This window comes from Pelodiscus sinensis, chromosome 8 (genome assembly GCF_049634645.1).
Source record: "Pelodiscus sinensis isolate JC-2024 chromosome 8, ASM4963464v1, whole genome shotgun sequence".
Taxonomy (NCBI): domain Eukaryota; kingdom Metazoa; phylum Chordata; order Testudines; family Trionychidae; genus Pelodiscus; species Pelodiscus sinensis.
Window position 1 is genome coordinate 36,548,166 of NC_134718.1, and position 15,274 is coordinate 36,563,439.

The following is a 15,274-nucleotide window of genomic DNA, read 5'->3' on the forward strand; positions in this document are numbered from 1 at the left end:
CCTTTAATCATCTTAATCACTCATCTTTGGACCTCTTCAGTGTCATTTGTATCTTTGTTTTCTGAGCATCTCTAGAAATGAACATCATTTGCCGAGTGAGGATGGACCATCAGTCAGTGTTGTTATATGTTCAGTTTGGTTTTCTATCCCATTCTGTATACATCTCCTTATTTTGTGCAAAACTAAGAAAGTATTATATATATGTATGGAATTCTTACACTTGTAAATGTGTATTTGCCTTACAGGGTACGCCAGCAAGTCGTGTAAGGTACAAAGTAGATGTCATCCAGTTCCCTTACAGTGCCAGCATTTTTGATGTAGAGGAAAATTCAGGGCGTGTAATAACCCGAGTAAATCTTAATGAAGAGCCTAGCACGATATTTAAGGTATGAATATCAAGCAGAATATTCATAGACATTAAAAAATAGTATGTATGACACATTATTTCATTTATACCTTAGAAATGTTATTTCATTTATAACGTTGTTTTTAAATTTACTATGAAATAATACAGACTATAATCAATTTTAATTTGTGATTCATGAAAATGTAGTTTGAATTTAAACCTGTTTCCTAAAGATTATATGGTTTACTTTTCTGAAGATATTATTTTTGGTTTTGTTTCATTAAATTAAACTATATCCATAATGAGTACAAAACTTATCCTCAGGGCCACAAAGCCTACTATATTTTCCTCTTATATATGAAACATAGATGCCAACTCCTCATTGTTTGTTCTTAGATTAGCTGATGCGGAGAGCTGTGAAGTAATCTGTACAGTTTTGGGGGGAAAAGATTAATGATCTCTCACTATTATTGAGCAGTGTGTCTGTACAGTGCCTATATGCCGATCCAGAGGCAGACAGTCATCTAACTAAGCATTGATAGGGGTTGTGACAGGGTACTGTAGTTGTGAATGGATGGGAAAACAGATCTTCAAGTCAAATAAGAAGAACCTAATTCTCCCGTCATACGCTCCATCCAAAGCCATTGACTTCAGTAAGGTTATACAGAGTGCAAGTCAGAGCACAGTTTGACTTCAGATATGTAAGAGAATTATCTTAAAGGGGCAGAGATGGAGAAAAAAATCTCCTCTCTGAAAACTGTGAGAGGTAGTAGTGTGTGTCTGTGTATTTGTCTTGTAAAAAGCATAATTTAATTGAATTAAAATGCTTATTCTATTAATTATCTGATGGTGGGTAAGAAATTCACAATAGAGTTCTGATATAACTTTGATGGGATTTTCAGTTTAAAAAGCCATACTCAAAAAAAATTAATGGCAAAGAATAATTTGACTACAAATTAAGAGGTGTTTTGGCATTGTTTTATTGTACCGGAAGACAAAAGGCTCAAATGTACAACAATTGTTGGTTTTCATTTTGATTTGCTGGGTTATAATGGCTCTTTCTTAATTATACTTTTTCTTGGATGAAAGTGACAAACTTTTACTGGGAGGAAAATGTATAAATTTATCTTATAATGACCGTTTTTGTAATGTCTATTTTCCTGATATGGAAAATACTATCTGTCAAAATCCCCTTAATACATGTTTTCCACTTCCTTTTGTTTATATATTTTTTGAAACTAGGATAGAAGAGATGTTTATTGGTAAATGTAGTGGAATAAACCTGTCCATTCACTGTTTCACTTTTCTGATATGAATAATGTTACGTTCTGTGGATTAAACAAACATGAAGTTTCCAATTTTCCAGAGGGAATACTCTTGTGTTAACATTAGTATACTGTATTACTGTGACAGTCTTTTAATTGCCTTTCTGTGCTTCCCATGAACTCTCCAAATTCTGAAGCCAAGTTACACATCTATAGGATACATGAGAGATACATTTCTACCTACATTGTCTCTACACTGATTCTACTGATTCTGAGAAGAGATGGCAAAGGCAGATGGAAAGGCTATTTTGGAGTGAGATGCAGAATAACTCCAGAGCAGTGAATTCTTGAACTAAAACTGACCTTAGGGGCAGAAGTATTGGGATGGAGGCTGTGCTATTATTTTCCCTCTTGGTAGCCTGGTTGTATTCCTACTATCTGGGGGTATGTCTACACTACCCCGCTAGTTCGAACTAGGAGAGTAATGTAGGCATACCGCACTTGCAAATGAAGCCCGGGATTTGAATTTCCCGGGCTTCATTTGCATAATCGGGGAGCCGCCATTTTTAAATCCCCGCTGGTTCGAACCCCGTGCAGCGTGGCTACACGGGGCTCGAACTAGGTAGTTCAAACTAGGATTCCTATTCCAAACTACCGGTACACCTCGTGTCCACCCAGTATCCTGTCTACCGACAGTGGCCAACATCAGGTGCCCCAGAGAGGGTGGACTGAAGACAATGATCAAGCGATTTGTCTCCTGCCATCCCTCTCTGGCCTCTGACAGACAGAGGCCAAGGACACCATTTTATCCCCTGACTAATAGCCTTTTATGGACCTAACCTCCATGAAATTATCTAGCTTCTCTTTAAACTCTATTATAGTCCTAGCCATCACAGCCTCCTCTGACAAGGAGTTCCACAGGTTGACTACATGCTGTGTGAAGAAGAACTTTCTTTTATTAGTTTTAAACCTGCTCCCCATTAATTTCATTTGGTGTCCTCTAGTTCTTCTATTTAGGGAACTAATAAATAACTTTTCTTTATCGGCCCTCTCCACACTACTCATGATTTTATAGACCTCTATCATATTCCCCCCTCAGTCTCCTCTTTTCTAAACTGAAAAGTCCCAGTCGCTTTAACCTCTCCTCATATGGGACCCGTTCCAAACCCCTAATCATTTTAGTTGCCCTTTTCTGAACCCTTTCCAAGGCCAAAATATCTTTTATGAGGTGAGGAGACCACATCTGTATACAGTATTCAAGATGTGGGCGTACCATAGTTTTATACAGGGGCAGTAAGATATTCTGGGTCTTATTTTCTATCCCTTTCTTAATTCCTAGCATCCTATTTGCCTTTTTGACCGCCGCTGCACACTGTGTGGAAGTTTTCAGAGAACTGTCCACGATAACTCCAAGATCTCTTTCCTGATTTGTCGCAGCCAAATTAGCCCCCATCATACTGTACGTATAGTTGGGGTTATTTTTCCCCGATGTGCATTACTTCAGAGAGTGGTTGTTAACGGTTCTAAATCCTGCTGGAAAGGGATAACAAGTGGAGTTCCTCAAGGGTCTGTTTTGGGACCCATACTGTTCAATATCTTCATCAATGATGTAGATATTGGGATAGAGAGTACGCTTATTAAGTTTGCAGATGATACCAAACTGGGTGGGGTTGCGACTTCTTTGGAGGATAGGGACATAATTCAGAATGACCTTAGCAAGTTAGAGAAATGGTCGGAGGTAAACAGGATGAGGTTTAATAGAGAGAAATGCAAAGTGCTCCACTTAGGAAGGAACAATCAGTTCCATACATACAAGATGGGAAGCGACTGTCTAGGAAGGAGCATGGCAGAAAGGGATCTAGGGGTCATAGTGGACCACAAGTTGAATATGAGTCAACAGTGTGATGCTGTTGCAAAAAAAGCAAATATGATTCTAGGTTGTATCAACAGGTGTGTTGTAAGCAAAACTCGTGAAGTCATTCTGCCGCTCTACTCTGCACTAGTTAGGCCTCAGCTGGAGTACTGTGTCCAGTTCTGGGCGCCACATTTCAAGAAAGATGTGGAGAAATTGGAAAGGGTACAGAGAAGAGCGACAAGAATGATTAAAGGTTTAGAGAACATGACCTATGAAGCCAGGCTTCATGAACTGGGCTTGTTTAGTTTGGAAAAAAGAAGATTAAGGGGGGACATGATAGCGGCTTTCAAATATCTAAAAGGGTGTCACAAGGAGGAAGGAGAAAATTTGTTCCTCTTGGTTTCTGAGGACAGGACAAGGAGTAATGGGCTTAAAGTGCAGCAGGGGAGGTTTAGATTGGACATTAGGAAAAAATTCCTAACTGTCAGGGTGGTCAAATATTGGAATAAATTGCCAAGGGAGGTGGTGGAATCTCCCTCTCTGGAGATATTTAAGAACAGGTTAGATAGACATCTGTCAGGGATGGTGTAGACGGAGCTTGATCCTGCCTTGAGGGCAGGGGGCTGGACTCGATGACCTCTCGAGGTCCCTTCCAGTCCTATGATTCTATGATTCTATGATTCTATACTTTACACTTATCCACATTAAATTTCATTTGCCATTTTGTTGCCCAATCACTCAGTTTGGTGAATTCTTCTTGGAGTCCCTCACAGTCTGCTTCTGTCTTGACTATCCTAAACAGTTTTGTATCATCCGCAAAATTTACCAGCTCACTACTTAACCCTTTCTCCAGATCATTTATGAATAAGTTGAAAAGGATTGGTCCCAGGACTGACCCTTGGGGTACACCACTAGTTACCCCTCTCCAATCTAAAAAAATACCATTTATTCCTACCCTTTGTTTCCTGTCTTTTAACCAGTTCTCAATCCAAGAAAGGACCTTCCCTCTTATCCCATGGCTATGTAATTTACACAAGAGCCTTTGGTGAGGGACCTTGTCAAAGGCTTTCTGACAATCCAAGTATACTATATCTACTGGATCCCCCTGGTCCGCATGTTTGTTAACCCCTTCAAAGAACTCTAAGTGTATGTCTACACTACCACCCTAGTTCAAACTAGGGTGGTTAATGTAGGCAACCGAAGTTGCAAATGAAGCCCGGGATTTGAATTTCCCGAGCTTCATTTGCATCTTGCCGGGTGCCGCCATTTTTAAATGTCCGCTAGTTCGGACTCCGTGCCCACGGCTATACGCAGCATGGACTAGGTAGTTCGGATTAGGCTTCCTTACAGATTAGTAAAACAGGATTTCCCTTTACAGAAACCATGTTGACTTTTACCCAACAAATTATGTTCTTCTACATGCTTCACAATTTTATTCTTTACTATTGTTTCGACTAATTTGCCCGGTACTGAAGTTAGATTTACCGGTCTATAATTGCCAGGATTGCCTCTACAGCCCTTTTTAAATATTGGTGTCACATTGGCTACCTTCCAGTCATTAGGTACAGAAGCCGATTTAAAGGATAGATTACAAACCACAGATAATAGCTCAGCAATTTCCCATTTGAGTTCTTTTAGAACCCTTGGATGAATGCCATCCGGTCTAGGAGATTTGTTAACATTAAGTTTTTCTATTTGTTCCAAAACCACCTCTAATGACACTTCAATCCAGGACAGTTCCTCAGATTCATCACCCACAAAGGACGGTGCAGATTCAGGAATCTCTCCAACGTCCTCAGCTGTGAAGACTGAAGCAAAGAAATCATTTAGTTTCTCCACAATGGCTTTATCGTCCTTGATTGCTCCTTTTATAGCTCGATCATCTAGGGGACCCACAGGTTTTTTAGCAGGCTTCCTGCTTCTAATGTACTTAAAAAACATTTTGTTATTTCTTTTTGAGTTTTTGGCTAGCTGTTCCTCAAATATTTTTTTGCTTTTCTTATTACATTTTTACACTTGATTTGACAGTGTTTATGTTCTTTTCTATTTATCTCACTAGGATTGGACTTCCACTTCTTAAAAGACACCTTTTTGTCCCTCACTGCTTCTTTTACATGGTGGTTAAGCCATGGGGACTTTTTTTTAGGTCTCTTGCTATGTTTTTTAATTTGGGGGTATACATTTAAGCTAGGCTTCTATTATGGTATCTTTAAAAAGTTTCCATGCAGCTTTCAGGGATTTGGCTCTAGTCACTGTGCCTTTTAATTTCTGTTTAACTAACCTCCTCATTTTTTGTAATTCCCCTTTTTGAAATTAAATGCCAGTGTGCTGGACTGCTGAGATGTTCTTCCCACCACAGGAATTTTGAATGTTATTATATTATGGTCACTATTCCCAAGCGGTCCTGTAACGGTTATATCCTGGACCTGATCCTGCGCTACACTCAAGACTAAATCGAGAATTGCCTCTCCCCTTGTGGGTTCCTGCACCAGCTGCTCCAAGAAGCAATCATTTAAGCCATTGAGAAATTTTATCTCTGCTTCTCTTCCTGATATGACATGTATCCAGTCAATATGGGGGTAATTAAAATCTCCCTGTGACGGGGTGGAGCAACCCCGTCACCCCCCACTAGCGCAGGACAAGGAGGGGGGGAGAAAACGGCGCGTCGGGCCAAACCACGCCGGACGCGCAATCGCACGGCCGCGCAATGCGGCATCAGCAGGCCCCCGAGTGGGGCACCTACGTCACGGGCGCATCCGGGACAAACGCTGATGTCATGGCCGCGCCCGGACACGCCGCGGGGGGGGGCGGCAACCTGGAAGTGTGGCCTTTAAAAGATGCCGGGGATGCTAAGCAGGGACGGCATCTGGAGCAGGAAGGTACAGGGGAGCCCACAAGACAAGGGGGACGTGACCAGCCCGTGTCATGGGGCGGAGTGCCAAAGGCCCAGGGCGGGCCGCAGAACCCGAGAGCAGGCGCGTTTGGGGGAACACACCCCGTCTGCTACCGCCGAGAGCATTGCACTCGGCGTTAGGTCCCTGGGCCGGGGTCCGGAGAGAGGGTGGGCCCGGACCCCCACTCCGCCCGGGGGCGCATAGTGACACACGCATCAGCCACCCACTGGGTGACACATGACACTCCCATTTACTATAGAGTTCTTTATTTTGGTAGCCTCTCTAATCTCCCTTAGCATTTCAATGTCAGTATCGCTGTCCTGGTCAGGTGGTCAGTAATATATCCCTACAGCTAATTTCTTCTTATTGGAGCATGGAATTACTATCCATAGCGATTCTATTGAACATGTTGATTCACTTAATATTTTTATTTCGTTTGATTCTACATTATCTTTCACATACAGTGCCACTCCACCACCCACTCGGCCTGCTCTATCCTTTCTATATATTTTATATCCCGGTATGATTGTGTCCCACATATTTTCCTCATTCCACTAGGTTTCAGTGATGCCTATTATGTCATTTAATACGAGGTACTCTAGTTCACCCATCTTATTAGTCAGACTCCTAGCATTTGTGTACATGCACTTTAAAAATTTGCCACTGCTTATTTGTCTGCCATTCCCTGATGCATTGGATTCCTTTGTATGCGGTTGTTTGTCTGCTCTGGCCCGTGGTTTGCCCTCTCCCCGCCTCTCTTTCTGACTACAGCTTAGAGAATCTCTATCAATGAATTCTCCTCTAAGAGAAGTCTCCCTCCAATTTACGTGCATCTCCGCACCAATTGGCTTTCCTCCATCTCTTAGTTTAAAAACTGCTCTACGGCCTTTTTAACGTTTCGTGCCAGCAGTCTGGTTCCACCCTGGTATAGGTGGAGCCCATCTGTAGCAGGCTTCCCGCTCCACCACAGCGCCCCCTGCCGTCTGTTCGGGGAATTAGATCTGCCGTCAGGTGGCGCGGTCTTTCAGGACACTGCCCTCCGGCAATGTCCACAATAGCCTGAGCTTTTCTCCCCTTCCAGTGGATGGTTAGTTGTAGGTTGGCAGGTCTTTAGGAGGCGGTTCCTCCGCCCCTGGTACAATGGGTGGCTAGTCCGCCCTATGGCTCTACCGTGCCTTAAAATAGTCCGAGTCTATGAGTCTATCTCCGGCCTTGTTTCAGGTCGGGGTGAGAGACAATAGTTCAGGGGCCCAGCCTTGCTTCAGGCCTGGGCCACGGGGAAGAAATTCTCCGTATATTCAAGTCTCTTAACTCAGTTATGGGCAGGACAACAGTCCTAGTCCTGGCCCTTTAAAAGGTCCGGTCCGGATCCTGGCCGGGTACCAAAACCATGATACGGAAATCCAGGCCCTCAAGCAGGGTAGGGCAGCGGAGCACTGGGTGCAAGCCCGGGCCCTCAAGCAGGGTGGGGCAGCAAAACACAGTAAGCTGAGCTGGCCCTAACTTCTTCTCCCCCTTTGCTGGTACTTGTACCTCCAGCAGGTCTGTCAGGGAGTCGAAGCGCTGTTGTCCCAGCAGTGTCTGGTCGGCCCAATCCAGGGCGTCAAGGAGTTGAAACTCTGCAGCGTCCCCCAGGCTCGCCTGGCCCCGGCGTTCCAGTACCCATCGGGGTTCCAGCTGGTCCAGCGGCTCAGGCCAGTCCTCTGGGTCCTCAGGAGGTTCAGCTGGCTGGCTTGGCCAGGCCTCCGTAGCCCTGGCAGGGAAGCCTTGGCTGGCCTCCGGGGAGGCTGCTGAGGGCGGTCTAGGCCCGGTCTTAGCCTCCCCCGGCAGGAGCTCTGGACAGGCTTCCGTCTCCTTCAGAGGCTGGGCCCTGACTGAGCTCCCCGGCGGCCTTCTTATACTCCTAGCCCCGCCCTTTGACTTCTGGTCAGGTGAGGGGGCGGGGCTAGGCTGGGCCCAAAATGGCTCTCTTTCTCCTCCCCCTGTTCCTGGTCCTGCCACCTGCACTAGCTGGAGCCTTCCGCACCCCACCAAGCCATCACTCACCACCTGCTGAGACCCTAACGCTGCTGGGCTGCTCCCCTCGGACGACGCTGCTGCTACTGCCTACCACCGCCACCAGCTGTTCCTGTTGCCTGAGAGGGGAGGGGAGGCCTGCTGGCTGCCCCCACTTCCCTTCTCTGCTCCAGAGAAGAAGGACCACCCCACCAGCATCCACCACCTGGAGACCTTCCCCTGCTGCCTGCCCACTGCTGCTGCTGCACCCTGCTGAGGGGGAGAAGAGGAGATCACCACCATCGAGAACTGTGGAGGGGGTTTGTTTAAAGACTGAGCTTTTTTAATCTGCTCCAGGGGTGGTGGTGAACTGAGCTGTTAAAAGGGAGGCTGAGGGAGAGGCTCAGAGCTCCCACCCTAGTCCAGCTGCCCCCCCCCCCGCTGCCACCACCCCCAACGCCCCCTCTATCACCCCTCACCACCTGGACTGTCTCTTCTCCCCCTTGCGGGGATTGCTGCCCCACCCTCCATCTGGGAGTCTGCTGCAGCAGTGGGCGAGGTTGAGCCCCCACAGCGCTCGTGGGCGTGCTCCCTTCCCACCCTCTTGGACTTGGCCCCCCTCCTTCAGCTACATTTGGCTGGGGGGCCATCCTCACCCCTGGTCACCCACCCTACCCCAGCAGCTTGTGTCCTTCCCCATTGCCTGCCCCCTCCCCTGCTAGCCTAGGTTGTTTTTCCCCTCCCTCCCCAGTCACTTACCCACCACACCCGTTCCCAAAGTTTATCTGCCACGCCCCTGCTCCAGCTAGCCCAAGTGTGTGTGCCCCGCCCCACCCAGCTGCTGTTCCACTCCATTTCATCCTCCCCCCCAGCTGCCTGTGAGTCCTTGAGTACTACCCGATCTGTCCTGTCCCCCTGCCCCGAGCGCTTGTGTCCCACCCCTCCCCTTTTCGTTAGTCCCCCTGTTCACCGCACTTCCCCAACGGCCCCATAGCCCCCCCCTCGTATCCCAGTGCAGCCGGAGGAGCCGGCCCCCGCCCTGTACCCGTTACCTTGCCCCTTGTCTGCCCTGCCAGTACCCTCCTCCTCCGCCTCCAGCCTTGCAGGGATGAGTGGTTGCTGGCCTCTCGGTTCCCCCATCTCTATCCTGACCTCTTTGGTTCCCTCCCTCCCAGCAACGAGTCGGCGGGAAGGAGTGGATGCCCCCCCTCTTCGCTTTCTCCCCTTCCCTCCCAATTGTATACCTCCCCACTCCCCTCTTCCCTCACGTGCCCCTGCCCCGTAATAGCGCCCTCCTTCTCTGCTACAGCCTCAGCAGGGAGGAGAGGCTGCTAACCCCCCCACATCCTTAGTCGCCCTCCCCGAAACCAGTGCCCTCCCTCTCTCCCGCCCCCTCCCTCACGGACACCCTCCTCCTTCGCCTGCTGTCTGGTTGGGAGGAGCGGTTAACCTTTGTTCCCCTCTCCTGTCATCTGTGCCTCCTTCCTCCCCCCTTCCATGATGGAGGAAGTCCCTGCCCCTGTCAATCCCACGGCCCCCTCATTACCATCGGGCCCAACGAATGCTGCGGCTGACCTCCCGACCCCAGGTCTGAGCTCCGCCGCTGCCACGGCCGATGCTCCCCCAGATTTGGGAGCAACCACCACCTCGGCCGGAAAAAAGGGCGGGGGGAAGTAAAAGGGCAAAGGCCCAGCCCCGAAAGCCAAATCCACCACGGCCGAGGCCGCCCCGCCCCCTGTGGGTCTACCATCTACCACAGTCCCTCCTTCTCCTGTTGTTCCCACCACCAACTCTAGGGGTGATTCAACCAAGGCCCCCAGAGCTTACACCCAGGTGGCTGCTGCCGCCCCCTCACCTGCCATGTCATCTGCCCTGACTGCCGCCTACAGCTCCATCCCTGATGGCCGGGGCCCCTTTCCCACCATGACCAGGAGGCACGGCGTCCGCTGCCTCCTGGTAACCGCCTCGCCCCACATGGAAACTTAGGTGTGGGCATTGGCGAGGGTGGTGGGGGCCTCGGCCGTGGTGGCAGCCTTCAAAATGTACGGCAAGGCGGTGTTCTTCCTTGCCTCGGAGGCCGCCGCCCAGGAGGCGGTGGAGAGGGGCCTGGCAGTGGGGGGCGTGCACGTGCCCCTCGAACCGCTGGAGGACCTGGGCGTACGGGTGGTCCTTACCTCCGTTCCGCCCTTCCTCCTTAATGCCGCCCTGCTACCTTCCCTCTCCACTCTGGGGAAACCGATTTTGACCATCAGCCCTCTCCCGCTGGGCTGTAAGGACCCTGCCCTCCGCCACGTCTTGTCCTTCTGCTGGCAGATACAGCTGCAGCTGCTGCCGGCGGCGCGTGGCAGGGAGGCGCTCGAGGGGTCCTTCATGGTGCCCTACCAGGGGGCCCTTTACCGAATTCATTACTCCTCGGGGGAGACCCGGTGCTTCCTCTGCCGGGCAATGGCGCACGTCCGGAGGGACTGTCCCTTGGCCCGGTCAGAGGAGGCGTCTGGGGCCCCCGGGGCCCGTAAGGGCCCCGGCCCCACCATCGCCGGCCCCCCTGGTAGTCCGGGCTCTGCGGCCGCCCCTCCTCCAATGGAAGGCCCTGCTCGAGAGCCGGAGGCGTCTCCTCCGGCGTGCCCGAGCGGGCAGGCGGGCCCCGCCTCCACTCAATCAGTCTTTACGGGGCCCGAGAAGGAGAGGGTGGCGCGGTTGCTGCCGGGCGAGGGAGAGGGCCGCCCGCAGGTGGAGGTACCCCCCCTTTCCCAACCCTTACCACAACGCCCTCCCCGAATACCAAAAGTCCCCCCCCGGCCTTGCTCCTACTGACCAGCCCTCCACCTCCACCTCGGAGGGCTGGACGCTCGCTCGGGGGAAGCGCAGAGCCCGCCGTTCGCGGGCTCCCTCTCCCCCCTCCGATGGGGAGGGTGGGAAGGCCCCCCGAAAGATCCCGAGGGGGGCCAGCGCTGTCAAGATTGCCCCCGGCGAGCGTCGGCGGAAGGTGCTGGCTGAGGAAGCTGTGGCGGTGAGGGGGGACGACGACGTCCCCCCTGCGGAGCCTATCCGCTAGGAGGCCTCTGATGGAGCCCCCGCGGCCCCGGCTCCAACTGAGCCTCCCTCCATCCCCGCTGAGGTAATTGTTGCCTCAGCAGCTGGAGGGGAAGGCTCTGGGGCCGAGGGGATGGAGTTGAGCTCCATCTTTGAGGAGATCGAAGCCCTGGGTCTGACCCCGCTCACCCAGGGGGAGGACGACCCTCTGCCAGCGGGCCTCGGTCTGGGTGGCGACTCTGTGGTGCCGCCCCCTCTTCTTCCCAACCCCAAGCCTGTGTCCCAGGTGGCCGACCCTGTCCTCACGCTCGGGACACCCCTGATGTTACCCACTGGCCCGGCCTACTCGAGCGCCGGAATGGATGCCGCCGAGCCCTTAGGGGCGATGGCAGGCGACGAGCATCCGGGTCCTGGGTTTGGGGGCGCCCCCTCTCCCACAACTGAGGTGGGGCGGTCATCCCCCTTTCCCGCTGGGGACCCGGCAGAAGACGCCACACTGGCCGACGCCGAGGCACCAATATCTGGTTCTCCATCTGAGCCCGGCGTCGGCGCGGGCCCCCCTCTCCCCACTCCTGATTCCCAGGTCCCCAGTCGGGAGGCGCCGCAGCCCGGTGAGATGGCCATGGGGGCCCCCCCCAGGCCTCACTCGGGATTCTGATCTGCTCCCACATCCCGACCCCTCCCCTATCCCCGTTTCTGCCCTTTACAAACCCATCTCCAGCCCCGAGCCCTCCCCTGCTCCCGATCCCTGTCCTATCCCTGCCTCCCCCCCACTTCCTAACCCCGACCCACCGTCTGGCCTAGAGCCCACCCTTTCTCCCGCCCCAACTGTGGAGAACCCCCCCCCCGCTGTCATCCCCCCGTCCTTCTCACATACCTGACCCGTCCCCACTGTCCTCCCAAACGTCTGCCAGTGCCACCCCCGCGAGGGCCATCTCGTTTCCGCTAGCTGTGAGCGGCTCTCATGGGGTGGTATTTGAATCCCCGGTCCCTAACCCGTTAGGGGCTGCCTTGTTCCTTCCGCCGCCCCCTCCCTTGCTGGGGTCAGGGACGGGCAGTGCGGCGCCATCTGTGTCGGCGCCGTGTTGGGGATCGGATCCCTGTTTGCCCGTCTCCGTTGCCCGTGAGCTCCACCCAGAGGCCCAGATGGAGGAGAACCCTGGCTCCCCCTTGGCGCTGAGGAGCGAGCTGCGCCAATTCCTCGCGGATAACTGCAGGGCAAAGGGAAAGGTGCAGCTCGCCCTCCAGCGCTGGGGGGACTTCCACCTCATCCTCCAGGCCACTAGAGCCTTGTTGCAGGAGGGGAGAGACTCATAGACTTTAAGGTCAGAAGGGACCATTATGATCATCTAGTCTGACCCCCTGCACAGTGCAGGCCACAAAATCTCACTCACCACTCCTAGAATAATCCTCTCACCTATATCTCAGATATTGAAGCCTTCAAATACTTTGAAGATGCAGAGAATCCTCCAGCTGTGATCTGTACCCCATGCTACAGAGGAAGGCAAAAAACCTCCAGGGCCTCTGCCAATCTACTCTGGAGGAAAATTCCTTCCCGACCCCAAATATGGCGATCAGCTAAACCCTAAGCATGTGGGCAAGACTCATCAGCCAGACACCCAGAAAGTTCTCTATAGTAACTCCTATCATCCCTCCATTGACCTATTTCCAACTGATAATGAATGGTCAATTAGTTACCAAGATCATGTTGTCTCATCAAACCATCCCCTTCATAAACCCATCTAATTTAATCTTGAAACCAGATAAATCTTTTGCCCCCACTACTTCCCTTGGAAGGCCGTTCCAGAACCTTACTCCTCTAATGGTTAGAAACCTTCGTCTAATCTCAAGTCTAAACTTCCTACTAGCCAGCTTATATCCATTTGTTCTTGTGTTTGGACAGGCTCAACTGGACCCTGACCAAGCTGGTCAGCTTCAGGCGGGAGGTATGTCAGGTGTCTGCTGTCGGGTCAGCTGTACGCTCTGGCGATTGAGCCCTTCTTCTGTCTCCTCCGTAGGAGGTTGACGGGGTTGGTGCTTTGGGAGCCGGAGCTGCAGCTGGTCCTGTCGGCGTACACCGATGACATGCTTCTCGTGGTCCAGGACCCAGGCGACCTGACGCGGGTGGAGGCTTGCCAAGCCGTCTACTTGGCAGCCTCCTCCGCCCGGGTCAACTGGGTCAAGAGCTCTGGCCTGGTGGCGGGCCGGCTCCCTTCCACCTGCGCTTCAGGCCATCAGGTGGAGCGTGGGTACGCTGCTCCATCTGGGTGTTTATTTATCCGCCACACATCCTTCTCCGCCAGAGAACTGGCAGGGTTTGGAGGACAGGGTAGGTGGGCGGTTGTGGAGATGGGCAGGACTGCTCCAGTGCCTCTCCCTTCGCGGGAGGGCACTGGTGTTAAATCAGCTGGTCCTGTCCATGCTCTGGCACCGGCTCAACACCCTGCGCCTGGCCCCGGAGGTCCTGGCCAAGCTCCAGAGGATAGCTTTGGAGTTCTTTTGGCCAGGACTGCACTGGGTCTCTGCAGGGGTCCTGTCCCTCCCCCTGAAGGAGGGGGGCCAAGGCCTGGTCTGCGTGCACAGCCAGGTCCAGACCTTCCACCTCCAGGCCCTGCAGAGACTCCCCATTAGTGCAGGTAGTCCAGCATGGGGCACCTTGGCGTGCGCCTTCCTCCGCCGCCTCTGAGGGCTCCGATACGACCGGGAGCTCTTTTTTATCCACCCGAGGGGTCTTCCGTAAGACCTCTCAGAGCTGCCAGAATTCTACCAGGATCTTCTCCAGACCTGGAAGCTGTTTTTGGCGACCAGGTCCGTTGTGGCCTCCGAGGGAGCAGACCTCTTCGCGGAGGCCCTGCTCCACAATCCAGCCTTGTGCGTGCAGGTAGCGGAATCTCCCTCGGTGCGCCGGAGGCTGATCCTGGCAGGAGCCACCATGGTCGGAGACCTCCTGGACTATGACAGGGGGTATTGGGTGGATCCTCAAGTGCTCGCTCGGCGCATGGGGCTCTCCACCCCCCGAACACCTCTGCGCCTACTCCAGGAGGTGAATGTGGCTTTGCCGCGGCCCGCTCTCGACTTCCTGCAGCAGTCCCTGCGAGAGGGTATGCCCCGCCCCTCCCTTCCTGCAAAGCTTCTGTCCCTTATTATCGGGCCCCTGTTCCGTGGGCCCCTCTGGCCTTTCCATCCATGGACCCCCAGCTGGCTGCAAAAATTGCAGCCCGTCTGTTTTCAAACCGCGCCAAGACAACATCTGTACACGCTCGTGCTCCACACCCTGCATTTCCCCACCCTCGCGTCCCGCCCCGATACCAAGTGGTGGGACTACCTTAGACCTATAGAGGGTGGGGAACCCCGATGGGCCAGCGTCTATTCTGACCTAATTCCGCGGCCCATCGGGGACATCAGTTGGCGGCTCCTTAGTGCGGTTTACCCCAATCCCGGACACCTGCCCCTTCTGCGGCGTGAGGGAGAACCTGGCGCACACATATTTAGAATGCACCAGGTTGCAGCCCCTATTCCGGCTCCTCCATAACCTCTTATTGAGGTTCTGGCTGCACTTTTCCCCTCACCTTTTTATTTACGCACACCCAATCCATGGCCCCACAAAGTCTCGAGACCTCCTCGTCAACCTACTCCTGGCTCTAGCAAAGGTCGTCATCTATAATACCAGGAGTAAGATGTTGGACGAGGGGGTTCTCTGAAACTGTGGGGCCTATTTCCGTTCCTCCCTTATGTCACAGCGTCCACTGGCTCCATCGATAGCTTTGAGGAGCAGTGGGCGCTGTCCGGAGTTCTCTGCTCGGTGTCCCCATCCGGTTCCCTAGTTATAAACCTTTAGCCCGCACTTCTTGCCCCTTTTGTCATTATTTGTCCCAAGTAATTAATT

At 52.5% G+C, this 15,274-nt stretch overlaps 1 protein-coding gene across 18 annotated transcripts in view; it reads left to right on the forward strand.

Moving 5' to 3' along the window:
• The window catches only part of PCDH15 (protocadherin related 15), a 1,467,631-nt gene that overhangs the window by 1,274,310 nt on the left and 178,047 nt on the right, over positions 1–15,274 (forward strand). For all 18 annotated transcript variants that reach the window (XM_075935032.1, XM_075935037.1, XM_075935036.1 and 15 more), the window contains one exon: positions 246–386. In XM_075935032.1, the coding sequence (XP_075791147.1) occupies positions 246–386 (141 nt within the window). The remainder of the gene's footprint in view (positions 1–245; positions 387–15,274) is intronic.